This window comes from Ursus arctos, unplaced genomic scaffold (genome assembly GCF_023065955.2).
Source record: "Ursus arctos isolate Adak ecotype North America unplaced genomic scaffold, UrsArc2.0 scaffold_12, whole genome shotgun sequence".
In the NCBI taxonomy this organism is placed as follows: Eukaryota; Metazoa; Chordata; class Mammalia; order Carnivora; family Ursidae; genus Ursus; species Ursus arctos.
In genome coordinates, this window is record NW_026622786.1 from 28,784,459 (window position 1) to 28,812,340 (window position 27,882).

The window sequence follows — 27,882 nt, forward strand, 5'->3', positions numbered from 1 at the left end:
GGGTTGTAGAGGGGAGCCCGGCTTTGCAGTTTGTCTGTAGCTGTGACTTCTCTGGAGCTTTCAGCTCGGGTAGTCTTCTTCCCATCACTAAACTCTGCTTCCCATCGTTGAGCTCAGCATCCCATCCTCAGGGAAGCCTTTTCTGGCCACGAGCTGAGTCTAGACCCTGGTCCCCACTCTGTGTGCTCCTGTAGCACTGGGAATCACCAGCACGTGTGGCCAGGACTTGCTGTCTGCTTCCACCGCAGAGTAGTAACCTCGTGAGTACCGTTGTTTGACGCTGTCCCCAATACCAGTCACAGTGCCCAATATCTGGGAGGCCCTGCATACATGTGTGGGGAACAGAAGAATGAATTGATGCTTCTGCTGACTGACCCCTCCTCATTGTCATTCTGTTCTGTTCCTCGGGTAGCCAGATCTGAATGTAAGTCGCTCTGTACCAAAGAGACTTGCTCATCCAGTGGTCCCCAACCCTGGCTCCACATTGAATATACTGGTGGCTTTCAAAAGATTGGTGCTGGGGTTGTACCCACCGATGTTCTGATTTCATTGGTCTGGGTCACAGCTCTGGTGTGAGGATTTTATTATTTTTTGAAGATGTTATTGAGAGAGAGCAAGTGAGCGTAAGCAGGGGGAAGAGTGGAGGGAGACAAGCTGCACCACAGTGAGCGCGGAGCCAGGGGCGGGGCTCAATCCCACAACCCTGAGATCAGGGCCCGAGCTGAATCAAGGGTCAGATGCTTAACCGACTGAGCCACCCACGCGTCCTGGGTGTCAGGATTTTAAAAGCTTCCCAGAGGATTCTTATGTGCAGCCAGCTTGAGGACCCCTGCTCCCCCTGCTTCAGGTTTTCAGAGCTCAGCCTTGCTTTGGGCCCTATAGGCTTGAAGCAGCCATGGTGAGAGAGAGCAAGGATATAATTCATGGATATTGTATGGCTCCTGACAGTTTAAGAGGTACTTTCCCATCTGTTATCACAGCTGATAATAACAAGCTAAGGGATCCACTCTCTGGTTTAAATATGCCCTTTATGTTGATGATTCTTAAAAATCTACATCCAGTCCTGCCTCCTAAGTGAACATACCAGGATCGTACCTCCTAGACTGAACTGCGCCATTGGTTCCTCTCACCCCCCAGCTCAGTGGACAGCTTGTTAGCCTCCCTCCGGCAGGAGTCCTCTTCTTACACTACTCAGCATATTCCAGCATCGTACTGTCCTCCCGTGGCTGTGGCCTCGAGCTCCTCGTTCTTTCTTCTGTCCCTCCACTGCCTGGTCAATGCCCAAGGTCAGGGTTCTAAATCCTTCCCTGCTGGCTTGTGGCCAGCAGAATGATTGGCCTGCCTGCCTCCCTTCTTTCCTTTTCAGAAGTACCAGACTTACCTACCTGAACACAGACTGGCTTCTGTCCCTCCCTTCCAGATCTTCTCTAGCACCTGCAGTCCAGTCCAGACCCCTCGACACAGCCTCTAAGACTTCAGGATATAGGAAATGCTTCTTGACGTCTCCATGTGAGCCACGCAGCCCAGCTTGTAGTTCGTGAGCCCGTGGAAGCACCTCCTTGCCTGTCTGCGTCTGCCATTCTAGCATTTTCGGACCATCCTCAGAAGGCTTTTCGGACAATCCTCGACCTTTCAGAATCCCTCCAAAATGCTTCGTCTCCGGCATTGCTGTCTCTGAGATCCTCCTCATTTTGTTCGAATTGTTCTTCCCTCCAGCCTGTGAAGGGTCCCTATGGATGAGTTATAGTATTCTCTCTTAGAGTTCCTAGTTAGGGACTGGGGCTTATACATCACTGTTTCTCTGAGTGTCTTGTATGGAGGAGGCACTTCAGTGTTGACTCCAAAGTAGGAAGGGCCGGTGTTAATTCTCAACTCAGAGAATAAACTGAGGTATGGGAAACTTGCTGAAAGGCATTTTCAAGCACTTTGGCCCAGTCTTGAAATCAAGATCCTGGATAAGCAGAGAGGAAACCGGCAGCCAGGGACACTGGAGACAGGGTAACCTTTACCCATCACAATGACCTGGGAATAGTTGATCAACACCGTGGCCCTTTGCACAGAAAGAGGTTCTGTGGGGTGCTCTGGGCCTCCCCAGCAGGTTCTTTGGAATGATCTAGGCCTCCCTCTGAAGAGGGTGCTGACAGCTTGGACAGGCAAGGATTCACAACGGTTGGGGGCAGGGTGTGTGTGTGTGTGTGTGTGTGTGTGTGTGTGTTAAGGGAATCCTAGTCGGCTTACATCACTGGTGGTCAGGCAGGGAGGGCCAGAGAGCTTGGGTTTCTTTTTAAATAATGATGACTAACATTGAGTAAGTTCTGACAGTGTGCCAGGTACTGGCCAGACCCGGGAGCGGCCCGCACGGGGACTCACAGTGCTATTGTTCTGCACCCACTGTGAGACAGGCCTCCTGTGTGGTCACAGTTAGACATGGAGCCGACAGGCCCCAGAATGACCTGTTTTGGGAAAGAACTGAGGACAGCGTTAGGATTATACACCTTGAGTGAAGGATTTCCTTCTGTCTGGTCCCTGACACTTGTGTGTTTCTGTCTGTTGCAGGTGAAGCAACGGATTGTGGATGTTTTTGTTGTCTATTGTTTCCCTTGCGCTACCTTTATCTCCGTTCTGTGTCTACACCGTGAGCTTCTGGAGAGCAGTGTTCTTGCTTGACTTCAAGCCTTGTCCCACGTGCCCAGTTCCTTTGTGGAACTGACTCTGCAGGGGTACTATTAAGTAATGATCTTCACTCTGAGCTGTCCTCTTTGCAGTGGAAAGGGTGTCCTGTGAGGAATGGGAGCTGCAGGGCTTTGGAACGGACTGCAGAGCAAAGGAATGTTCTGCTCCCCAGTCTTGGGGAGGCCAGTGCATCAGGCAGGCTGAGTTATGTTGCTGTGTTGTCCAGACCAGTCTGGTACCCTGGTGGGTGGGACAGATTCTGGATCCTTAATGTCTCTAGGGACTAGTTCTAATTTTTATTCAGACGTGTGTTTCTTTTTCTCTATACGCTGGCCTTAAAAATGTCTTGTATAATTTGGCTTAGTCAAAACCATAGTTTGTTTTTGGGGGGGAGGTGAGCGGGTGCTGTCTCTTGCTCGGGGTGAATATTTCTATTGATCATAGCTGGGCATAATGGTTGGGTCTACTTTTACATACAACCTAGTACACTTTTTCCTTTTCTTTCTGTGCTCTCCCCTTATCCCCTCTTTGTCTTTTTTCTCTTCCTTCCCACTCTTCCCTGATTACACAGGCACCATGCGTGTTGCTTAACCCTGCTGGTGGCAGGCAGGTTCCCAACCCCTCTGGGGGACAATGTACATGGATCCCTCACCCCAGTGGCTTTCCTCTGCAGCTGAGCCCACTGATGTATGGAGGCGTGACCCACCTCCTCACCCCTGACCCTGGCCCGTCTTCGTTAATTAGAGTACATTGATTTATTTGTAAGCACCAGGTCTTTGCCGGAAACATTCTGCCCCGTTGCCCTGGGTAGCACAACTGAGGGGCTGGTCTGGCACTGAAGGCCTGCTAGCAGCTGAGGAATTCCAATCATCTCCACCTGTTCTTATCCTGTACAGGGTGGTGGAAAGACGGGAGCTAATTATCTCACATTTATAATGTGTTCTCGAATGCACTTATATCGAAACCTTGAGTACTTCCTCAGTAGTCTTTTTTGGTAGTCATGATTTTCCATCAGCTTCAGTCATCTGAAATAGGAAAATGGCTCGTGTGCCTCTAGAGTCTCTGAAACACGTTTGCCCTTTCCCATCGGTGGATCTGATGCCATCCAAGGAGAATTCCTCTGTAGGATCAAAAAAGGGACGTGAATAAATGTCCCATTTGTATTCAGTTTCGCGGGTGATGCCATGCACTGTTTGTCCGCTAATGCGCCACGAACCCGTTCTTTCGTTAAACGGTACATTTCCATTTCCTTTTGTGAGTAGGAAGTCAGTTCTTGCGATTGCCTTAGATTCATGCCTTCGCTCTTTTCTTTTCCCCGTAGAGGAGTTGAGAATCATGGCTGCGGGCAAATTTGTGAGCCTTCCCAGAAACATGCCGGTGAATCACCAGTTCCCTCTGGCCTCGTCCATGGACCTTCTGAGCAGCAAGTCCCCTCCGGCTGAGCATCACACAGATGCCTATCAAGACGTGTCCATACACGGTACCCTCCCACGGAAGAAAAAAGGCCCTCCTCCCATCAGGTCCTGTGATAACTTCAGTCACATGGGGACCCTGCCCCATTCCAAGTCCCCACGGCAGAACTCCCCTCGGACTCCCGCCATCATCCAGGAGCACCCCCTGCAAGACTGGAAAGGCGAGACCTTCACTTTCAGGTAACTTCTTTATTTATTTATTGTTTTTTCAGAGAGAGAGAGAGAGAGCCTGGGGGGAGGGGATGGGGTGGGTGCAGAGGGAGAGAGAATCCTAAGCAGGCTCATATCCAGCGTGGAGTCCAGTGCGGGGCTCCATCTCACAACCCTGAGGTCATGACCTGAGCCAAAATCAAGAGTCAGACACTTAATGGACTGAGCCACCCAGGCGCCCCTTCAGGTAACTTCTTTAATTCCACAAGTGAAAATGACTTGGCTTAACGGGCTTTTTTAAAAAAGCCTTTCTGTTAGGGAACATGTCAGCTGTACAGAGTAGAGCAAACAGTTTACCTCCCAAGGACCCACCACCCCACTTCAGCTGCCTTGGGCCACGGCCAGTCCCGCGCTGTCTGTACTCCCGCCCACTTTCCTTCCTCTGCAATTATTTTGAAGTAAATTTCAGCCCCTGTTTTATCTGTAAATATTTTGGTATGTGTCTTTCAAAGATAAGTACTCTTATTTTTAAAAAATATAACATAAAAAACGATAACACCTAAAAACTTTAACCATTTCTTAGTATCTAATATTTGAGCGTATTTTTACAGCCAACTGCCTATATACCACTTAGTCCCTCAAAAGGAAGCACAAGTGTGGTTTTTTTTACTATAACATCAGATTCTGAACGGTGTCCAGCCAATTCTGTAGAGCTGCCACGATGGCTCAGAATTAGGACCTGCATCTCCAACATGCTGAAGTAGAATTTGGTACGGATACCTCATCGGGTCAGCTTCAGAATACTTTAGAACCAGGATTGATTTCTCCTGCCCACTGGGGAGCTGGCTAAATAAGCCTTATGGTTATAAAAGCTTCTTGTCCGGGTTTGTATGGGGCCTGGCTGTGATTAGTTTCTGCTTGTTAGAGCTGGTTTGGAAACTGCCTTCCTTTTCCTGCTGGGGAAGATCCTCAACCCTTGATGTTATCGGGCAGTGAAGGGACTGGTTCCTTCTGTTGTATGTCCTGGTGTCTCTTTTTGTCTGATCCTGCAGCAAAGAAAGCCGCTTTGATTCCAGCTCATGTTGTTGTTCAGTATCTATATATTGAGCACCTTTGTTAGTGGAGTCCATTGATTTTTTGAAAGGACTGGTGCTTTACCGGGAAAATTCTGCCCCGTCCCTCTTAGTATCTGAACTGAAGGGCCGGTCCAACCTTGAAGATGTTCTGGCAACCAAATCATTCCAGCAATCTGCTCTCACCGTTTCGTAGGGTGAGGAAGTATGGGAACTCACAGAATAGCAGTGGGGCATCTGAAATGGTGTCTTCCCAGAGCTAATATTCTAGGGAAGGGCCCAGGTAATAAGCAAGTTAATTGCAGATTATATTAAGTGCTAGAGAGGAAATTGTGACGACTGAAGATTTATTAGGCTTGTATCTTTTTTGTAATGTGGACAGGTCTCTGAGGAGATGATATTTGAGCTAAGAGCTGCATAATGAGAGAAGGCAGCCATGGGAAGAACCAGAGGAAGGTTGTTCCAGGCGTAGGGAGAGCAGTGCAAAGAACTGGGGGTGGGAACAAGTCTGGCATGTTTGAAAAAAACCCGGACGAAACTGGTGTGGCCTGTGGCTGGAGTGTAGCAAGCTGAGAGATGGATAGTACAGATGTTGGGAGAGAGGCAGGTAGGAGGTCAGAATTCGTTTTAGGTGCATAACTGTAGTAGTATGAGAACAAAATAAGTAGAGGCCCACGTAGTCTCTGTAGAAAGCGCCGGAGAGCCCTGAAATGTTTCCGACGTCAGCTCAGAAGTTTCTCTAGGCTGTCCTAGGAGTTAGAAAGCCCTGCACCCGCTCTGGAAAGCGTAGGTGGGTGACCTCCCTGCTCGGAGAGCTCGCAGCCAGCCTGCTGAGGGCCCAGGGCAGCATGGAGGCACGTACTGTGCACAGTATTGTTGCTGTGGAATCACTGGTCCTGGACACGTGGGACGCAGAAGGGGCGCAGTCATCGCTCCCTCTTGTGAAGGCTAAGGGGCAGCAAAGAAGATACCAGGCTGCACCAGGTGGAGTCAGAACCAGCGATTCCCCGACCCACTGTAGCCACTTTTTATTAATTAAGTTAAACTCTGTAGTGAGCTACATATCTACTATGTGCTATACGGAGACAATTCACAAACTCATTCCTTGATGTTCTAAGGTCCTGGCTGGCTGGGTGCCAGCTCTTACAAGGGGGACGCTCCAGGGTGCCGGGGGTGGCAATGGAGTCACCCTTTCTATCTTGAGGAAGTTCTTGATAAACACCCAAGGTCCAAGCCGTCAACCTGCCCGCAGTTCAAAGCTTTTTGATTTGAAAATGACTTGGACAGAGGTCAGATCTCCGCAGAAGATCTTATCAGGTGGTGGGCGCAAGTCCTGAGTTTGAAGTCCATACCGTGGAAGGCTTAACAAGTGGCAGGCTTAGGTTTGTTTATCCTTCAGAACTACATTCATCCAAATTCACAACTTTTTCCCTTAACTTAAAATATCTCATTGTTAAAGGCGAATACAGGAAGTAACAAACGCATATCCTTCAGGATTATGCTGAGTGAGAAGGTCACGTCAAAGGATCGTAAAATCCTCTTCTCCCTGGTCTTATTAATAGATCTTGTTATTTTTAAATGTTATTTATTTACTTATTTTTTTGAGTTATTTTGTTTATTTGCTTATTTCTACCCCCAACATGGGGCTCAAACTTACAACCCTGAAGAGTTGCATGCTCTACCGACTGAGCCAGCCAGACGCCCTTATATTTTGTTCACGTAACACACTTTTAAAAACTACGTTGAAGTGTTCCCAGTTCTGAGGAGTTCAAAGTACCTTGTATTATTATTTTTATCCTTTTAAATATTCCTAATAAGATTATTAGCTGCCTCAGTTCCTTTTTAGAACAAGCCACAGGATCAACAAAGCTTATGTGTGTGAAAAGGAAGGGACAAAAGGTATGAATGAGAACCTGGGGCTCCAGGAGGGAGGGCTGTCTAAGGTGCCCCAGCAGAACAGCCATGAGGGAGAAATAGCATTTCTAGTCCTAACTTAGCTCTTACAGCTCAGTTGCTGTGTAAACACCAACCACCCATCGCTCTTGCTCACTCACCACTGCAAGCTGGGAGCTTTTTATTTTTATTTTTTAAAGATTTTATTTATTTGAGAGAGCACGAGCAGGGGGAGGGGGCCAGGCAGAGGGAGAGGGAGAAGCAGGCTTCCCCGCTGAGCAGGGAGCCCCACAGGGAGCTCCATCCCAGGACTCTGGGATCATGATCTGAGCTGAAGGTGGACGCTTATCTGACTAAGCCACCAGCCACCCCATGCTGGGAGCTTTTAAAGTTAAGAGTTTTTGATCTCTGATTCCAGGGAGTGAGACTAGTTAGGTCTACTTTTAACAAAATTATTGATTTTAGGGGGTGGGGTTTGTTTGAGGTAAACTTTTTTTGGCCTTGTTACTTTTCATAGTGATTTCAGAGGTTAATTTCATCTGACAGTGACTTGCCCGGATGTCAAGACTGAAAACCTTCTATTTTGTCCTATTTGGTGTTGGCATGATCATAGTGGGGCCATCTGGGAAAGCCCAGACTCACTTTTCTTGTGTACTGCACCTACACTCAGAGGGAAACCCACCAGACAACACCTTTTTGTCTTGTAAAAAAAAAAAAAACTCTGATAAATTGCAAATTTGCTGTTTTCCTAACAAATATATTTAGCTCATTAATCATTAAAAAGTCACCTTTATTATAATTACATATTAATTGAATATTCACCCTGTGGAAGACTCCAGGCAAAGCAGAGGAAGTCTCCCCTTTGACCTAAAAATTTGTATTATTAAGCTATCTTACAAACATGAGTCCTAGCCAGAAAAATTACGATCTCTCACATTTTATAGTTTTTAAAATATCTTCAATGATATGTTCTTGAATTATCCTGTGTGAACATCCTAACCCAGCATGAGAGACATGGCAGATTTTAGCATGAGTAGCAGCAGTATTGTTGTTCTTATTCAGTCGAGAAAGTGGTTCAGGGATGTTGAGCACCTAAGGTCAGACGCTACTGGGTGACTGAGCTCGGATTGGAACCCAGAGAGTACCGTGGGGCCTTCCCCAGACACTGTGCTCCACAGCCTCCCAAGAAATTTGGCCTCGGCGGTGGGCATCGTCTGAGCTGTCCTCTAGAGTCTGCAGTCCCCAGAGTCTGAACCCAGTGCCTTGTACACCCACCTTGGGGAAATGGAGTCTTAGCCACCAAGAGCCAGGCAGAAGGCAAGCCCAGAAGGGAGAGTTGGTCTCTCCTCATTTGGAGACTATATCTCTTGGCTTCGTTGTTGTCTTGGCTGCCCTTGGATGTACTTGTGGTTTTGAAAGGGGGCCAAAGCGAGAAGCCAGGGTGCTCTTAAACCTGCTGCTTGATGTCACAGAAGAAGCCTTTGTTCTGCAGGCAGAGCAAGGCTTCCCCGAGAGGTCTGCAGACAGGATTTCCTCTCAACGTTAGCCTTTGTTTGACTGCTGTCCCTTTGATTCACTTATCTTCAAGGGTGAATTTTTATTTGAATCTGGGACCTTCCTTGGGCTGAGAGGGGACTGGTTCCTGTTGTTGAGATGTCTGTGTTGTCGGGATAGCCGAAGGATCAGCTCTGGGAGACCGGTGTGGGTCCTCTTCCTGCCTGTGGGTACGTGGAGGCATGCATTCCTGGGAACAGCTGCCGAGAGCCTAATTCCTTCGGCCCCTTGTGCTGTGTGAGCATGTGGCGGGACAATGTGATGTTTCATTAGTTTGCATGAGCGGAGCTGACTGACTAGTCACAAGTGTTTTAACTGACGGGGGCCAGAAAGTCTGCAGAATTATCCCAAATTAAAATCCAGTATGCTTTCCCAGGCGGTAAGTTACCTACCATGTTGCAGCGTCTGCTCTTTCAAGTCCAAGCAAGTGGAAGGCATTGCATCTGTGCAGACTCTTCTCAAAACACTGATTTATTGATTGATTGATTTTTAAAAAGATTTTATTTATTTATTTGCCGGAGAGAGAGAGTGCGAGAGTGCACAAGCAGGGAGAGCGGCAGCCAGGAGGAGAAGCAGGCTCCCCGCAGAGCAGGGAGCTGATGCAGAGCTCTATCCCCGGACCCTGGGATCATGATCTGAGCTGAAGGCAGGGGCTTAACCGACTGAGCCACCCAGGTGTCCCTCAAAACACTGATTTAAATATTTAACTCTGGGCTGTATCAATGCCCTCACCCGAAAAAGGATTTCATTCGTTCCTCTTGAGGACCACCAAGTTCTAGAACTACTGCTTTCCCCTTAACAGAGCAAGATGTTTCCCCAGACATGCAAATAAATCAGCCTTTAGCTTGCAGCTAATCAGAGGGTTCTGCAATGTAAAGGTCCCATGCAAATATCTGCATTTTAGTTCTATACAGGCATGTCTGCTCTCTGCAGATTGGGAGCTTTTCATGCACAGAGGAAAGGTTGGGTTTAGAGTTGCAAAAGTCTATGTACTAGATTAACAGATTCCGTTAATAGAAGGCACATTTATTGAGTTAGCAGAGTGACAATCACTTAATAGCCAAGAATGTCTCCAGGCAAGTTATTATAGTCCATTTGTTGAATTTTTATTTTTGAAATTTCAAGTTGGGTTTTGCTCACATTTTGAAATGCCCCTTGGTGTTTGAATGCAGCTGTTGTGGATGGGGTAGTGCATTCTGAGGAATGGTGTATGTTCAGGCCCTGGTGTGCTGAGCCAGGAGCAGCTGGGTCAGAGGTGAGCTCAGCCCCTGCTGGGTATCCCCCAACAACCACCACCACGGGGTAGGGGGCGGGGAGTTGGTTCGAGAGGGCCCAGGGACTGTGATGTGCCCACAGGTCCCCCAGCTGCCTGACAGTGGTCCTCAATCCTCTGCTGACAGGGATGATTTGAACCTAAAGGCTGGGATCTGTGCATTCTCAGCTGTTCTGGGAAACACGGAAAGATTTTTTTTTGTTTTTTTCAGTGAGTGCAAATGGCAACCAAGAAAATGATCAGAGAACTACACAAAGCAGTCCTTGTTGAGCGATACTGCTCAACATCTTCTCTGCATCCACCCCCACGACCTATAAATCAGGGTTTCTTAGGCCTCCTGCATGCTGTTCGGGAAAGGTCAGGTTTTTAGTCTTCTGAGAGTCAGAAACTAGGAGTTTTTCCACACCTTTTGGTATATGTCGAAACGTATTGTAAACAGAAGGTATGCTTTTACACGTTATTTGTGGTCCTATCACATGGGGATTTGGGAGCCCTCACAGCCTGGCCAGAGGAGACAGGCTGGAGAAGCTGTCATTGCTGTTGTTGGTGGGAAGAAGACTCCTCCATGGGGCCCGTACTGGAGTCCCAGGACTGATAAGCCGCAGGCCATGGCCACCCCATGGCTCCTGGCTTTTGCGATGCTGCCACCACAGTCTGTCCCCAGGAGACTAGCTGCAGGGTTGGTTGTAGAATTTCAGACTGTCTCTTTTTAGAGGTCCCAAAGACAAGCGCATGGTCTTGTTGTTTTAAGGATTCTGAGGTTGTTTAAAAATTATAGAAGCCTGGGACCCCCGGGTGGCTCAGTCAGTTAAGCGTCTGCCTTTGGCTCAGGTCATGATCCCAGGGTCCTGAGATTGAGCCCTCCATTGGGCTCCTTGCTTAGTGGGGATCCCGCTTCTCCCTCTGGCTGCTGCTCCCCCTGCTTGTGCGCTCTGTCTCTCTCTGACAAATAAATAAAATCTTAAAAAAAAAATACAGAAGTCTGAGAAACCTTCCATAACAGACCCAGCTTTTATGCCCTCCGGCCTGTCTGTGATTCCAGGTGCACCTGCAGACATAGTAACCAAAGCGAAAATCGCTCCTGGGAAGAGGAGAACACACCGGGCTCCTAACCCAGAGGTCTCTCAGTTCAGATCCCTATTTTTCCACTTATTATCACTTTTTCCACTTACCGTGTGTGAACTGGGGCAAGTTCTAAATTATAAAGTGAGGGTGAAAATGCCTCCCTCTGAGGAGTGCTGTGAAGCTTCGGTGGTCACTAAATACAAAGGCTGCCCTGGATGGCAGAGCTCTGACTTCCACACTTGGAGTGGCCCTGCCTTCTGGGGGGAGCAGGTCACACCCTTGCGGGCAGCTCCCACCTGCTCACCAGCACTTTATTCTCCTCCTGCCCCGACTCTGCTGTGCGACACCCGACCTTGAAGGCCACTGATGCCTTTGCTCTGGGATGTTGACGTAGTCGTGCATATCAAAGAATGCTGCTAGTGACCTTGACGCTGATTCAAGCAACCAGACCCAGTGGCGTTGTGACCTCGTGTAGTTACTTTACCTTTCTGATTCTCCACATCCTCAAAGGGCAGCTATACGGTCAAATAGAATCCCACGTGAGGGTGTCTAGCAAGAACTGGCACGGAGAAGGGACTCAGATGTAGGTTTCCGTCCTTCCTTCCTCCTGGAGGTTCCTAATCCTTGTGCATAACCTGAGATCACATTTAGTGCCTGCAGCTTCTGTGGGAGAAAGTTTCCCACGTGTTGACAGAGTCTGGCTGGAATCCCGCTCTCTGGGTCTGCCCTGAGCTGCCCTACAGCAGTGTGTCTTGGCCACCATTCATGCTGACAGGTATGATAGCCTTCCACTGCACTAAAAAACCAGCACACCATTATACGAAGACACAAAACAGAGCCTGTCTTCCGTGGACGGGCCCAGCCCTTTCCTGCTTGCCCTTCTACTTAATATTAGTATCTTTGCTATTTATTCTTCGGTAAATATTTATTGAGCTTATTTTGTGCCAGGCATGATGCTGGGTACCAAGTACCCACAGAGACTGAAATAGATACAGGCCCTGTCCTTAGGCAGTGCCCAGTGAAGGGGGCATGTAGACAAACGTGTCACTCAATAAAGAACCACAGAATGAGGAAATGCAAGAGTTCCTTGGATTGGGTGGAGGGAAGGCCTCTCTGGGGGAGGGAACATTTGAAGATTTAATATAAAAAGAGAATGTAAAATACTTCATTAACATTTACTATGTTACTGTATATTAAAATAGTAATATTTTTGAAATATGCAAAATAAGATACTGAAATTAATTTTACTTATTTCTTGTCAATCTGCTACTAGAAAACTTTACATGTTTTCATATGAATAGATAAAGATGTGGTGTATATATATACACAATGGAATATTACTCAGCCATCAAAAAGAATGAAATCTTATTGTTTGCAACAACATGGATGGAACTAGAGGGTATTATGCTAAGTGAAATAAGTCAGTCAGAGAAAGACAATTATCATATGATTTCACTCATGTGGAATTTAAGAAACAGAACAAATGAGCGAAGAGGTGGGGAAAAAAAAAGAGAGAGAGACAAACCAAGAAACAGACTTTTAACTATAAACTGGTGGTTACCAGGGAGTAGGTAGGTGGGGGATGGGGGAAATAGGTGATGGGGATTGAGGAGGGCACTTGTGATGAGCACCAGGTGTTGAAAAAAAAAATTCATATGGTTTTCACCTTGGATTTCTATTGGATGGTACTGGTCTACAATCTTGGTGTGAGGATTTAGGTTTTCTGCAGAGGGCAAAGGGAAGCCTTTAAAGGTTTTTAAGGGAATAATGAGTTCTTACAATATCGCTTGGCCTCCATGGAGAAGACATTGATGGGACAGAGGGACTGGGGGAGGGGAGCAGGAAGTGGTCTGTGCTAGGATAGTGGTGAAGGAGGTAACAGGGGGTGGATTCAAGATCTATGTGGTGAGTAGAAGTCTACGGGACTTCCTGAAGGTGGGATGATGTAGGGTGAGGGCAGGGGACAGCCGAGCAGGGCTCAGGCCGCTGGGTGTATGAGGTGGGGCCACTTACCGAGGTGGGAAAGACTGGGAGAGGAACAGGGCTTCGTTTGTTTGGCTGCTTTTTGTTTGGTGGATGGCAGAGAGTTGAGACTTCTGTTCGGGGTGTGCTAAGTTCGAGAGGCACGCATGTCAAGTGGAGGTATCAGTATTAGGAGCCTGGAGCTCGGGAGAGAGAACTATGCTAAAAGTTACCAAGTTCAGAGTCTGCATAGACGTGAAATTAAAGCCATGGAACAGATGTCCTCACCAAGGGTGGGAGCTGTATAAAGTGTAAAGGGAAGGGACCCTAGAACCCAACCCTGAGGAACCACCGCATCAGTTCCAAGGAGTCAGCCATAGAGGCTGAGCCTTGGGTTTGGAGGGGAGCAGAGAAAGGAGGCAGGAGCTGCATGGGGGTACTGTCCAAAGGAAGGTTTTTCTTTTTAAGATGAGAGACAAAATTCAATAGGAAAAGATCTAATCTTTTAAGCATATAATAAAACAAAACACACTTTTTCATTACTTGAGTCTTTTTATAAAACGTTTTTGATTTAATTAAAGCAGACATGTCCCCAGGGCTGCTCTCTCTGTGGGCCTGTGTCAGCAGTGCGGTGATTATGCTTCCCTACGGGGTCCCACACGGTCCCCGATGACTCTATGGAGAGAGGGGGTAAATGGGTGACTGTGGGTGACATCTTTTGCCCGAGGGGTGACAGCTGCTTTTCCAAGGTTTGGGTGGGTAGCGCCCTTGAGGATGGCTGCCTGCCCTGGAAGCCGGTCGAGGGCATGTGTTGTATCTGGCTCGGTGAAATCTTTCCTTTTAGAGGTCTTGAGCACCTTACCTCAAAACCACACCACTCTTATTCTGCCTTTGAATTAGTTGAGAAGAAACCTTGACAGACGCTGTTTTAGAGGGGATGAGGAGCGGCTGGGGGTGGGGTGGATGGAACTGGGGGAGTGAGGAAGGGCAAATCAGACAGCAGCCAAACAAAGCATCTGCTTTTATCAAAAGTGCTGTGTTTGGGCTCAGACAGCCTGAAGCCTGATGAGTCACTGATGCCAGACCCTCTCTGCCTGCCAAGAGACATACTGGCCTTGATACGGTTTTTCTTATTCTTACTCTATTCAATTTGACTGACTGCTGCCAAGTTAAGATTTGAGCTGTAGCTTTTAGCTTAATGCTATCACTGGAATTCTGCTGAGCACAGGTTAACCTATGACCGTGTCAAGTTTTTATCAACTAGATTAGTCTTGGCTTCCATATAGACTCACCAGAGTGTAACATGTAGGATATTTAAACGATGCCTTTTTCACATGATTAGGGAATCTGCCTGGGGAGGTGGTTTAATCGCCATCCTTTTAATATACGTCATGAACACATTAATCAGGCATTGCTGTATTTTCAAGTGAGATAGAAACGGACTCATAGAAGCAGGAGTTTTAGAAGGACCCAAGCCTTAGACTCTGATAGCCAGGGAGGGAAGTGTGTCCTCATCCGCAGTGTACCCTGGGCATTAAGAGGAAAGATTCCCAAGTTGAAGGAAATGATAAAGCTGATCGCGTGGCCCGAGCTCTGAAAGGGAAACACAGGTGAGGACAACTGTTAGTAGTGCACCCAACACTGTTCAAAGGAGGAAGAGGGAGGTGACCGTCCAAGTCGTTCTTGGTTTAAGGCTATGTCTGCAGGACTGTCGTCAGCTAGATCCCCCTAATGCAGTGCAATGAGCCAGGGCCGTTCTGATGAATTCATCCATGGGTGCATTGAACATGGCCCGTGTGCCTGGCTTTGTGCTGGGTGGTGGAGCGTTAAAGGCAGGCTGGGGCTGTGTCCATGTGAGGAGTTCATAGCCCTAGGGAAAAGGGGTGCCCCTTTTGAACCATCCGACCTCACCAGCATCTGTTCTTTCCATCTTCTTTGCCGCTGACCTAACTTCCCATCCATGGGATAGCCTTTCGTATCACTCCCTAGTTCTGTAAGTCATTCTGCTTTTCTTGACCTCGGACCTTAACATATTTCCAGGTATGCACATCCTTGACGGGGTGGTTGAAAACGGTGCTTTCTAGATAACCCTTCCCTTGGGGCCTGCCTGCTCTGTGCCGCCACTTGCTCTGGCCTGTCCAGGCCTTGGACCCAGGCCCAGGAAAGCTTGAGCTGTGCAACCTATGCAACCAAGGACCATATGAGAGGGTGGCTGTGGGCTATAAAAGAAACAGAGTGCAGTGTGAGCAGAGGATTGTGAAAAAGGCTAAGGGTAACAAAAAGGGCTTTCAGAAATTATGTTTAGAACAATAAAACCAGAGAGAGGGGGCATGGGAGAGAAACCAAACTTCTGAGCCTCTGTCCAGCTTGCATTTTTTGTCAAGGAAATGACTTCTCTGATTAGAAAAGGTAGGATCCCTGCAAAGGAAGAGAACTGTCAGCCTGGAGCAGAAGAGGCCATGGCAAGAGGCTCTAATGCCACCAAATGAGGTGAAACCCCGAGGCCAAGATCGAGACCATCCACCTCGGAGAGATGCAGGCATAACATGCTACAGGGAAGATACAGACAGAGGAGTATTTCAATTTTTGAGAAAGGAACGAGAGAGATGAAGAAGTTAAGCTGTAAAATGATACGATTGACCTGATCTCAGGAAATATCTTAAAAGGATTATTAGGACAATGAATTTTGCATACTCGGTGGAGGAAACAGCAACTATTGGTATATTAGCAGGGCTTTGCCAAAAGCAAGTCATACCAGATTGACTTCCTTCCCGGGGTTATTTGTTGGGAGATTAAAGGAAGGTTGAGAGGTGTGTAAGCAGATGTTAATCACTGGTGAGAGGCGGGCCAGGTGGTAGTAGATGAAGCGTTTTGTAGGCTGTGTCCGGATCGACCCACGTGTTGGCCCACTCTAGCCAATTTTCAAAAATCGTTTAGACAATAATATTGACATACAGATCACATTGGTGGATGACATGAGTCATAGAAGAAAAATATGTCAAAATGACAGAAATGAGATCCAAAGAAGATCTTTGTGTTTTGAAAGAGTAGATCAAATCTAATTGGATAAGACTCTAGTGAGGGGCAAAAACTGGCACCAGAGTCCAACAACAAAGTCAGAGTATGGGGTTTGGGTTATAGCTGCATGTGAAAAATATTGCAGGATTCGGTTAAGTGCAGCTTCAGAATGAGTCAGCAGCGTGCTCTGGTTGTCAAAGAAGCTAATGTGATTTTAGGAGCATTAATTGAAGTTTAATATTCGGACAAAGGGAAGCGGTCACACTTGGCTACCCAGGTCACAAATCTGGTGAATTGTTTTTAGCTCTAGACAACCAGAAATGCAAGATGAATTCCCTCCACTGCAGTGAGCTTCTGCTGAGGCCACTCCTCTGCTCTAAAGCAGATCTTCTGGTTTAATCATTAAGGAATATCCCTAATGTTTAGTGTATTAGTGAAGAGGAACTTCTCATGTCATATGGTAACCCTGGGAGGAGAATATAAAATATGCCCGAACCTTAATCCTGTCAACTCCTAGTGAAGCCTATTTAACAAATAAGGTCAGTAAGTACGTTGTGAGATGTGGGAGAGTGAATCTCTTCTCATTTATTTTGCAAGGTGATGAAACCAAATGTATTTTCCTAGGTGCATGTCTAGAAGTGTTATAGTCTCTGTTTTTAAAGCTACATCCCTTTTAAAACAAGCAAAGACTTGGGATGCCTGGGTGGCTCAGTTGGTTAAGTGCCTGCCTTCAGCTCAGGTCATGATTCCGGAGTCCTGGAATCGAGTTCCACATCACATTGGGCTCCTTGCTTCCCCTCTGCCTGTCGCTCCCCCTGCTTGTGCGCTCTGTCTCTCTCTGACAAATAAATAAAATCTTAAAAAAAAAAAAAAAAAGACTATATACTAATATACCCCCACCTAGAGTAGGAAGGTCCCTCTTTCCCACTCTTTGGGGGCGGTTATGTGATTCTCAGCATCATTAAAGAACCTGTCCATCTAATCACACACTAGTTGAGATTTTTCCAAGAGACACCATCTCTCTACTCACCAGGCTCGCCCTGTTTTAAGCATTCATCTCTTCTCATTTTCCCACGAGCCGATGGAAATGGTCCTGTAGTAAACTCTGTCCTCTTGGTGCTCCCCGCGATGAACTTCACACATGGCCTTTCAGACCTGTCCAGAGAGATTCGTGTCCAGCGGGAGCAGCTAGCCTCTCGATGTCACTTTGAAAACATCTGGTCTCCGTGGGGCTGGGGAGCCAGGCACAGCCCTGACAGCAGTAACGATCCACAGCTGAGGGGGTCCTGTCTGCGGCCACCGCAGTTCAGGCACAGGCTTGGGGCTAGATTAGCTCCTTAATTTGGAGGCCCATCAGTCAAAATCATCTCTCTCTCGTTGCCTCTCTCCCTCCAATGTTGTTCTTCCCTTGGTGAACCCAGGGAGTGGCAAAGGGAAGGGTTGGTGTCTAGGCCTTTTGCACAGTGGAGAGGACACACATGCACATACACACACACACACACACACACACACACACACACGCTTGTTCATTCATTCAAACCAACACTTTTCAAGCAACTGTGCCCTGGGGATACAAAGGTGAATAAAATAAAATATAGTCCCTGTTCTCTGTGAGCTTATAGTCCAGTAAGGGAGAGGGGCAGGAGTACATGTATGGGATTGAATTATAATTGTCATAAGGTTTTATAATAAGAAAGTGCTGGGGAGATGTTATTCTGTGAGTAGTAGGGGGCAGGGGAAGAGTGGTCAGAGAAGGTGGGAATGAACAGGAAGACGGTGGGGACTCAAGACCTCTTGGTTCAGGGAATTCCGAACAATTTGGATTTACTGGAGTGTAAGGAGCAAGGTGAGGAGCTGAGGCTGGAGAGATGGGCAAGGCTTAGCACCGTGGATATCCTCTAATAAAATATAAAATGAGAATGCTAGACTGTCCCACATATTAATTTTACCTAAGAGAACATGATCTAGTAAGAAATATTGTCCCGTGGACAGGCTCCTGGTAGATTTAAAGCCTATTGCTAGCTCTTCCTTCCTGCAATCCTTCCATCCCTGCTTCTTCCCAGCCAAGATCCTGAGATGTTGATGGCACTTCGTGATGCAGAATGGAGGGTGAAGGCTCTGGATTCCATGGCCATATCCACATGCGAATGGGCTGCAGCCACCAAGTTGCCAGTGGAGGGCAAACTTTGTCCCAGTTGTTGGGTTCACTGTCCCTGATTGTGGGACAAGCCCTGGTCATGAGTTGGTTAAGAATGGTAAACCAGGGGCGCCTGGGTGGCACAGTGGTTGAGCGTCTGCCTTCGGCTCAGGGCGTGATCCTGGCGATCCGGGATCGAGCCCCACATCAGGCTCTTCCGCTATGAGCCTGCTTCTTCCTCTCCCACTCCCCCTGCTTGTGTTCCCTCTCTCGCTGGCTGTCTCTATCTCTGTCGAATAAATAAATAAAATCTTAAAAAAAAAAAAAAAAAAAAAAAAAAAGAATGGTAAACCAGTAGCCCCCGAGGGTGCAGTGATTGCTCTTCCTTGGCCCCACCACTTCGGGTAAACAGAGAAACTCGACCTATGGGTCCCACATATCTCTTTGTCTTGCATTTCAGTTAGGTGTTCTAGGAACGAGTTCATTTGTGATGAATGAACACCCACAAAGCAAGAGCTCCGACCTGGACATACAAGCCTTCTAGCCCCGACCCTCAGTGAGTTTTAGATAGAAGGTATTTGCACAGTGCTTCATATCCGGGAGCTTTGCTCTACTTCCTTATAAGGTCTATAGGGATTCTTTTTGTTCTGATGTAGACAGTGAGCTTTTGTGAATCATGACAGTTTTGTTCTCCTTTTTCCGGTTCCTATACCTTTTATTTAACTGTATGGGCTAGGACCTCAGGACAGTGGAGTATAGAAGTTAGAATGGACATCCTTGTTTCTGATATTGATGGCTTGATTTTAGTAATGATCATAATACTTTGCCATTAAAACTAGTTCTTGCTGAGGGCTTTCATAGATTCCCTTTGTCAGGTTATGGAAGTTCTTCTGTATTTCGTTTGTGAAGAGTTAGCTTTTTCCCTGCTGAGATCCTGGAAGGATGATATATATATATATATATATATTTTTTTTTTTTTTAAGTACTTTTTTCTCCCATTAATTAGACGCGTCAAATGATTTTTCTCCTTTAACCTGTTAATGTGGTAAATTGTATCAATAGGTTTTCACTGTTAAACTGACCCTATATTTTTGGAGTCAACCTAGTTTGATTATGATGTATATTTATACATTGTTAGAATTGGTTTCTTAATATTTTATTGAGGGTTTAAAAAAAATTCATGTGCCAGATTACCCTATACTTTCCTTTTATTGGCCTTGTCTGCTTTGGGGATCAAAGTGAAAATATCCTCTTTTTCCATTCTCTTGAAGCTTTTATATAATTTTCAAGTAACAATTCCAACGTTTGGCAGAACTTGCTAGATAGTAAAACCATTGAGGCCTGTGGTAAGATATTGAACTGCTGATTCCGTTTTTTAAATGGTTATAGGGCTATTCAGATTTCTGTTTCTTTTTGAGTCTGTTTTAGTATTTTCTAGGAATTTGTTCATTTATGCTAAGTTTTAAAACTTATTGGCATAAAGGTGTTCATAGGATTCTCTTACTATGCCCTCTTGTCATTCTTATATTGTTTTGTGCTTTCTCTCTTTTCCCCTGGATGACAACCGTCAGAGGTTCATTTTATTAGGCTTTCCAAAGAACAAGGCTTTATTTCTTGCTCCCCTGTTGTATCATTGTTTTATATTTAATTTCTCTCCCTTATCTCTGTTGTTCTATTTTCGTTTATTCTTTTAAGCTGGACACTTCATTAATTTCAGTCTTTTTTTTCCCCTAGAAATAAGCGTTACGGTTATACATTTCCTTTAAAACACCCCTTATTGAATCCAGTATGTGCTATATTCTACCAAAATGTGTTTTACAAGTTTAATCTAGTTAACAGTTACTGTGTTGAGTGATATACAGTGTTTGGACTTATAGCTGCCTCTTATTCTGCACGTCTGTATTAGCTGTGCATTTTTTTAAGCCTATGGGTTTTTAAAATTGCCTTATTTTGTGTTGTCTTTTTAAAAATACTGTACTCTTCATTTAGTGGTTACTTTAAAAATATAATTACTTTATAAAACATAAAGTAAAACAATACTTCCTTTCTGACCAGTACAGGACCTTAGAATGCTAGCTCTGGCTGTGGCCTTCCACTTGGCTTATATACCATTGTTGCCCTATATTTTAGTTTGTCTTTTTATTATCGTTTTTAAGTTTATTTATGTTGGAGAGAGAGCATTCAGGGGAGAGGGGCAGAGGGAGAGGGGGAGAATCCTCAAGCAGACTTCCCACTGAGCACGGAGCCTGACACGGGGCTCCATCTCACGACCCTGAGATCCTGACCTGAGCAAAAATCAAGAGTCAGACGCTTAACTGACTGAGTCACCCAGGCGCCCCATTAGTTTGTCTTTTTTAAAAAAATTGTGGTAAAATACACATAAAATTTACCAGCTTAGCCATTTTTAAATGTATAGTTAATGAGTGGTGAGTTAATGAATAGTATTAAGTAATTCACTTTGTTGTGTAGTCAGTTTCCCCAACTCTTTTTGTCTTGCAAAACAGGAATTCTGTAACCGTGAAATAACTCCCTGTCCCCTCCCCCCAGCCTCTGGCAACCGCCATTCTTCCTGTCTCTGTGAATTTGACTACTCTAGGCACCTCACGTAAATAAAATTGTCCAGGGGCGCCTGGGTGGCTCAGCCAAACACTCCACTCTTGATTTCAGCTCAGGTCAGGATCTCAGGGTTGTGAGATCAAGCCCTGCATCTGGCTCCACACTCACTGTGGAGCCCACTTGCCCTTCTCTCTCTATACCTCCCCCTACTTGTGTGTGTGCACGCTCGCTCACTCTCTCTCAAATAAATAAATAGAATCTAAATAAATCAATAAGCTCGTACACTGTTCTGTGTGACTGGTTTACTTAGCACAAAGTCTGTTGCAGCTGGTGTCAGAGTTTCCTTCCTTTTTAAGGCCGAGTAATATTCCGTTGTGTGTGTACACCACATTTGTGTATCCGTTCGTCCATCAGTGGATGCTTCGGTTGCTTCCACAGTTTGGCTTCTGTGAAGAATGCGGCTAAGAACACGTATGCACAACTAGCTCTTCGAAATCCTGCTTTCAGTGCTTTTGGGTATCTCCTCAGAAGTGGAATCGCTGGATCACATGGTAGTTCTATTTTGAATTTCGTGAGGAACCTCCGACTGTTTTTCCTAGCAGCTGTCCCGCTGACGTTCCTGCCAACCCTGCATCAGGTTTCCGATTTCTCCCCGTCTTTGCCAGCTCTTGCTGTTTTTTTTTTTTTTTAACTCCACAAATGACACATTCGTCTTGTTCTGTACCATCCTGCTGGTTTTGGAGTCACCTACATGCTTACCAGTTACTGTGTGCGTCATTCACTCTTAGGTCTTAAGCTGTTCTCACATCCTTTTCATTCTTCCCAGATGGTGTTCTCTGTCGTTATGTATCTAAAATTGTCTTTATTCACCTTTGTTCGTGGTGCTTTGGCTGGGTAGGAAATTTTGAGCTCCTCACTTTCCCTTCTGGCTGATGAAGCCCTGCTGCCAGCCTAATCCTCATTGCTCAGGGGGCAACCTTCCTTTGCTCTTTGGCTGCTTTTAGAGAAGATGTTCTCTCTGGTTTTGATGGGCTATGGCTTCCCTGCAGTGTGTCTAGGTGAGAATGCATTTTTGTTGATACTGCGTGGGATGCACTGGGATGCCCGAATCTGAGAATGGGTCTCTTTCATTTATTTCGAAGATTTCCCATCATTATTTCTTCGACTATTGCTTTTCCTTTCTCTCTTGATTCTCTTCTTCTGGAGTTCTGGTTAACTGTAATTAGGCCTTCTCATTCTATCTTCCACATCGCTTTTCTATTTCCCATCACCTTTTCTGTCTGTGCTGTGTTTTGTATAGGGTCTTTGTATATTTATTTATAGTTTCTCCATAGATGTGTCCTATTTTCTTAGGTCATGTTTAACCTGTTATGTAGCAGAATAAATTTATATATTTTCATCAGTTTTTAAAATTTTTATAATTACCTGTTTATTCTGCGATCACTTTTTGATTCCATCTATTTTAAAAAAAGCATCGTTATTTTATAGCCTACATCAGATATTCCAGTATCTGAAGTCTTTGAGGATCTCAGTGTATTGTTCTTTCTGCTGACTTCAGTGTTTGGGGCTTGCTTCCTTGTGTATGTGGCTATTTCTGAGAGGAAATTTATGTTCGACCACATTTGTGGATATCCTGAGTGGTATTCTGTTGATAAAGTTTTCCCCCCAGAAAGTATTTACACGGTTTCCTTACTAATGGCACTAGCAGCCCAGACACTTTCATGTCTCAGTTTTGGATTCTCTGTCAAAGCAGGTAGTATAAATTTGAATCCCAACCAACATGAAGGCTGATCTGTGGTTACAGTTTCTTAGGGCAGACTCTTATTACTGTCATTTTTTCCATCAGAATTTGTGGTGGAGACAGTAGGTTTCCTTCTTGGTTTCCCTTGCTAGAGAGCATGCTACCTTCTTAATTTTGATGTATGTAGTTATTTTTGCACATTCTTTTTGTAGGGGTGGTATAGTCCCGTTCTGATGGCTCAGTGTTACACATGGCTTCGCGGGTAGGTTGCTGACTTCTGTGGACTCGGGGCTCAACCTCCCTGCTTTGCTTCTTACCCTCTTGTTCCTTTGTTCTCTGTTTCTGTATCTGTTTTCTATAAGTCTGTGCTTCTTGAGGATTTATCTTTCTTGTGACTTCCACAATGCATTTGAAAATATATTTGTAATTTAATTTATCATTTAGCTTTCAGAGTATCTGGTCTACCCTATTAAGCGAATCAAAGTCCCAGAGTAGAAATTTCTAATTTTCTGAGGCCTTATTTGGACCATATACAAAGGTGTTTGTTTGTGGTTTAAATTTTCATTTGTCCATTTTTGCCCTTGTTTATTTATTAGTTGGCTGCTATGTGACAAGTGCTGGTTGCTCACTGTGGGGGTGGGGCAGATGGAAAAGACCAAAGGATTACATAAAGCAGGTATTCTCGACTGGTATCTACACAGCTATCTTGTTTTGTAGTTCTGTGTTTTCTTCCTGAGTTAACCATTTTTGTTGATGTGAAGGGATCCCTTAAATATCTGTTACATTTCATCATACTTTACGGAAAAGATGTACATGTTCGTAATTTGGAAGATGTGAACGACCCTTCTGAAAGTAACTTACTTACAGATAAAAAGGAAGGGAGCTTATCTGAGACATTCAGTAGCTGGATGGCAGCAATCATACGTGCACTGCCAACCATGAGAAAAGGGTGGTAATGGGGCAAAGTCTTATAGATAACTCAGATTCTGATAGTCTCAAAAGTTCGTATAGTGTAGTGCTTGAAGCAAAGGTTTTTGCTAGTTCATTCTTAATGAACGTATCGAGATGTGCTAGGCACCATCTACTTAGTTCCCTTAGAAAAAATTCAGTAAGTGCCCTTATCTCTCTCTTCCCTTTCACCCACGGAAGCCAGTCATTTACCACCATCTGTCTTTTCTCACTTAGAAAAGTCTCCGAAATCTGTACGCCATCCCCGCCCCCTCTGTCACTATAGCCCAAGCCTCACTCTGTCACCCAGACCTCTCCAGCATCCTCTCCTTTGGTCTTCCTGACTCCATCTTGCCCCCCACAAATCTGTTTTCCACACCAGTGCAGGGAGATTTTTCTAAAACACAAATCTCTGATTCTTCTGCAGCTTAAGACTTTTCAACAAATCCCATTGCTTTCCTAAGTCTAGACGTGTTTACATGGCATCCAGGGCCCTTATGCTCTGTCTCTGCCTCTTTTTCATCCTGACCTCCCAAACCCCCGCCGCTCCCGAGCCTCCCCCAACCCTGTGCTTGCGTTACTTGCTCTTTTATTCATGAATTCAGCAAATGGTTATGTGGCAACGGCTGTGTGCAGAGCACAGGGGATATCAAGGTGAATAAAGCAAAGAAAGCCTCAGTCTTGCAGGATTATATTCCAGAAAAAAGACCATGAGCAAATAAACATTTCATATAATATCAGCTAATATGGGAAAAAAATAAAGCCCGCTAAGGCAATAGAGGGTAGTGGGGCTGCTCATTTAGATAGGTGTTTAAGGAAAGCTGCTCTGAGGAGGTGTTGTTTGAGCAGAGACCTGAATGTTGCAGGGGAGTGAGCCTTTGAGAACTGCAGGGAGAATGTTCTAGGCAAAGGAACAGTAGTAAACGCCAAGCGACAGAGGCAGCGACCAAGTTGGTATGTTTGAGCACCAGAAAGAGAAGTCAGTAGGCCTTGGATGGAATGAGTGGAATAGCCAATGTGTGTGTTAGTATGCTTTTGCTGAGTAACAAGTTGCCAGAAACTTGGTGCCTTAATACCTGTTTATTACCTCACAGTTTCTGTAGGACAGAAGTCCCACAGAGCTCAGCTGGGTCTTGGTTACAGGTTTCAAATTCAGGATGTCAACAGCTATCTTCTCAGCTGAGCCTCTGGGGAAGAAGCTGCTTCCAAGGCCATTCAGGTTGTTGGCAGAACTCAATTCCTTGTGGTTGTAGGATTGAGATCTGTTTCCTGGATATCTGCTAGGGGCAGCTCCCACGTAGAGGCCGCTCAAAGTTCCGTGCCTTGGGCCTTGTCACAGGCCATGTTGTAACATCACGCTGGCAACAGGGTCCTTCATGTTGAGGCGCCCTGACTTTGCATGTCAGGTCCACTTGGATAGTTGCCAAATCTTGATGTCGGCTGACTTGAGGCTTACATCTGCGAAATCCCTTCACAGCAGTACTGAGATTAGTGTTTGGTTGACTCTCCAGGCAATGGGGCTCTTGTTGGGGGACATCTTTAGAATTCTGCCCACCCCAGTGAGGTTGGAGACCTGGCAGGGACCATGCCAACCAGGGCTTCGGAGGCTCTGGTGAGAATTCCAGGATGTTGTTCTGATCGGATGGGAGTTATTAGAGGATTTTGATTTGGGGAAAGATCATGCTGGCTGCTGTGGAGATGGTGGAGCTGGGAAGGTGTTGCCGGCGTCTTGGCGAGAGATGCTGGTGGCCTGCGCTAGAATGGAATTACTCCTGAATGCTGTGGTTTCCCAAGTGCACCACAGTGTCCCATGTCCCCGTGTGTTTCCACATGCTTCTCCCATTGCCTGGACATTTCTCATCACCACCTACCTCACAGCTTCACCCAGTGAATCCCTACCAGCCCTCAAACCTTAGCTCAAAGGTTCCCTCAAAGGCCCATCCATAGTGTTTCCTTCCCACTGACACCAACTTGAGTTGTTTTAGGTCTGTTGATCTGTCTTCCCCACTTGCCTGCATCTTCTCTGGGAGCAGAGCCTTTGACTATGATTCCTCTGTTTCCATTGTCTGGCCTACAGCATAGCATGTTGTAGGTGCTTGATGGTGTTTGTGGGGTGAATGCAAGAACTATGGAGATACTGGGGATGAAGCAGACTTGCCACTACTCTTGGGTTGCTCACTCACCTTGTCAAGGAGAGACCATATATAAATAAATATACAATAGAAAGAACCAAAATGCAAAGTACCATGCAGGCCGTGTGCACAAAGGAGGGGTGCCCACTCTGCGGGTTACTGGTGTGCATGGAGTTTAAGGGGAATCGTTATTCTACTCAGTCTGGAACAGTTGGACCTAGTTTCTCACATCCCTCTGTTGCATGAAGGAATCCTCTTATTACAAATGATTTCTCTTTGTTACATCTGGAAGGACATTTGTTTGGCAACAATGCTAGCCATTAATTTACTCTATAATATTTAAAGAAGTCAAAACATTCATTCATTTAAGACATTCTGTAATTTAAGGCAGACATAGGGTACTTCATTCCTCATCTGTATTCCATGCACTCAGAAAAGATCTGTTAGTGAAATTCTGCTTATATATTCAAGATGGAGAACCACTTAACTCAAAATAGCAAACGTGTCCTTTTAAGAGGGAGGAACTAGTAACCGGGTTACTGATGAGAAACAACTAAAATAGTAAATACATCATTTCTGTGACTCCCAACTACACATCCCTCAGTATGAACCTGAGAAAGCAGGACCCTGGAGAGACTGATTTAACCAGAGTAAACACAGTGATGTTATTTAAAACGTAATAAACATAAGAACAAAATAACAGGAGGGTTCAGTTTCATTCTGCTGCTTTCCTGTGGTCTGTGGGCCGTGTGCTGTAGGGCAGCGTGCCTGACGGAGGGGCCGTGGGTGCCTGCCAGCCTCACCAGTTGTAAAGGGAGATGCACAAAACATCATGGATTCACAAGGGTGGGGATTCATAATTTGAATAAGCAAAAAAAATTAAAAAAAAAACTTTTCATTTGTATTGCCAAGTTCCTCTGTTTGTTTTCTAGTGATCTCTGTTGGAGAATATAAATCTGTGGCTTAAGAAGTGTTTGCTGCACAGACTTGTATGAATAATTGGATAGTCTATTTCAAATTAGAGGCTGGGGCTACAGGGCCAACTGCTGTATTTTCTAGCTCTTATCTTCTTTTGGCTAGCTGGGATGAGGTGGCTGGCTGAGAAAGACAGCACTTCTGCATTTAAACATAATTTTTTTAAAAAATTGAAAAAAATAAAAAATAGGAGCTAGCTCTTAAAAATAATGTAATTTAGTTCAGGGCAATGATTTTTAAAACTTTTGGATTTGTGACATACTCTTGGTTTTATTATGCATGCTCCTGTATTCCTTCCTTGCCTCTCTAAAAAGGATGAGGAGAACATGAGGATCCTCTAGGGCACCCCTGGGAGCCCTGAGTTAGAATTTTAGGACATTTGGGTTCCCCTCTGCTCTTGCAGTAGAATGAACAAGCTCCCTCAGCAGAATTCATTTTGGGGGCAGGGTCAAAGGGGACTTCAGGATTATCCCTCACCAGAGCCTCCCAGTTTCCTTCTGTTCTGTCCGGAGAAATAAGTGGTAGAGGATCAAAGAGGAACACAGGAGGGGCTCCGCCTGGCTCAGTCGGTGAGGCGTCCGACTCTTGATCTCTGCTCACATCTTGATCTCCGGGTCATGAGTTCAAGCCCTGTGTTGGGCTCCGCACTGGGTGTGGAGCCTACTTAAAAAAAAAAAAAAAAAAAAAAAAAAAAAGACTACAGGAGGTTCATCTAAGGTGGGGGCATTTTGGAGAACAGCCCAGGCTTTTTGGTGCTGGGCTCTCTGGATGGGAGAGCACAGGCTGCCCGGCCTCTAGGAGATCTTGTCGCAGAGTGGGGACCGTGCTGATCCGCGCTGCCCCAGGAGCCACCAGGCACAGCGCCTGGCCTGGTGCGTGTTGGTTATCCCACCTCTTCCCAAGAGAACTTCAAGGCTCTGTTCTGCGAGAACCAGCTCAGAGAGTTTTCAGGTCCATCTCTAGAGAAAGGAAGAATAGAACGTCTCGGCTTTCAGAGGTGAAAGGAAAAGGACTTTGGAGCTAAATCTGGTGAGAAGAGCAGATCCTGGACAAAATTCCAAAAAGAATTTACCGAAAGAATGACATTTGAGCACCTAAAAAAGGAGGATTAAAGTGACAAACCGTGACTATATGGTCTTGGTATTTGGCAGATAGTTTCCCAGAAATGAGTGAAATGAAGCTCAAGGAAAATATCTGACAGTGTTAGCTACCAGTGAAAAACTTCAAGCTTTCAAGTGAAAATGAGAAGTTTGGAAAACT

The 27,882-nt window shown here is 45.6% G+C and overlaps 1 protein-coding gene across 2 annotated transcripts in view; it reads left to right on the forward strand.

Annotated features, from left to right (window-relative positions):
• Window positions 1-27,882, forward strand: part of BCAR3 (BCAR3 adaptor protein, NSP family member) — a 130,749-nt gene that overhangs the window by 25,561 nt on the left and 77,306 nt on the right. For both annotated transcript variants that reach the window (XM_044383636.3, XM_026497588.4), the window contains exon 2: window positions 3,995-4,325. In XM_044383636.3, the coding sequence (XP_044239571.1) occupies window positions 4,009-4,325 (317 nt within the window). In that variant the 5' untranslated portion in view covers window positions 3,995-4,008. The remainder of the gene's footprint in view (window positions 1-3,994; window positions 4,326-27,882) is intronic.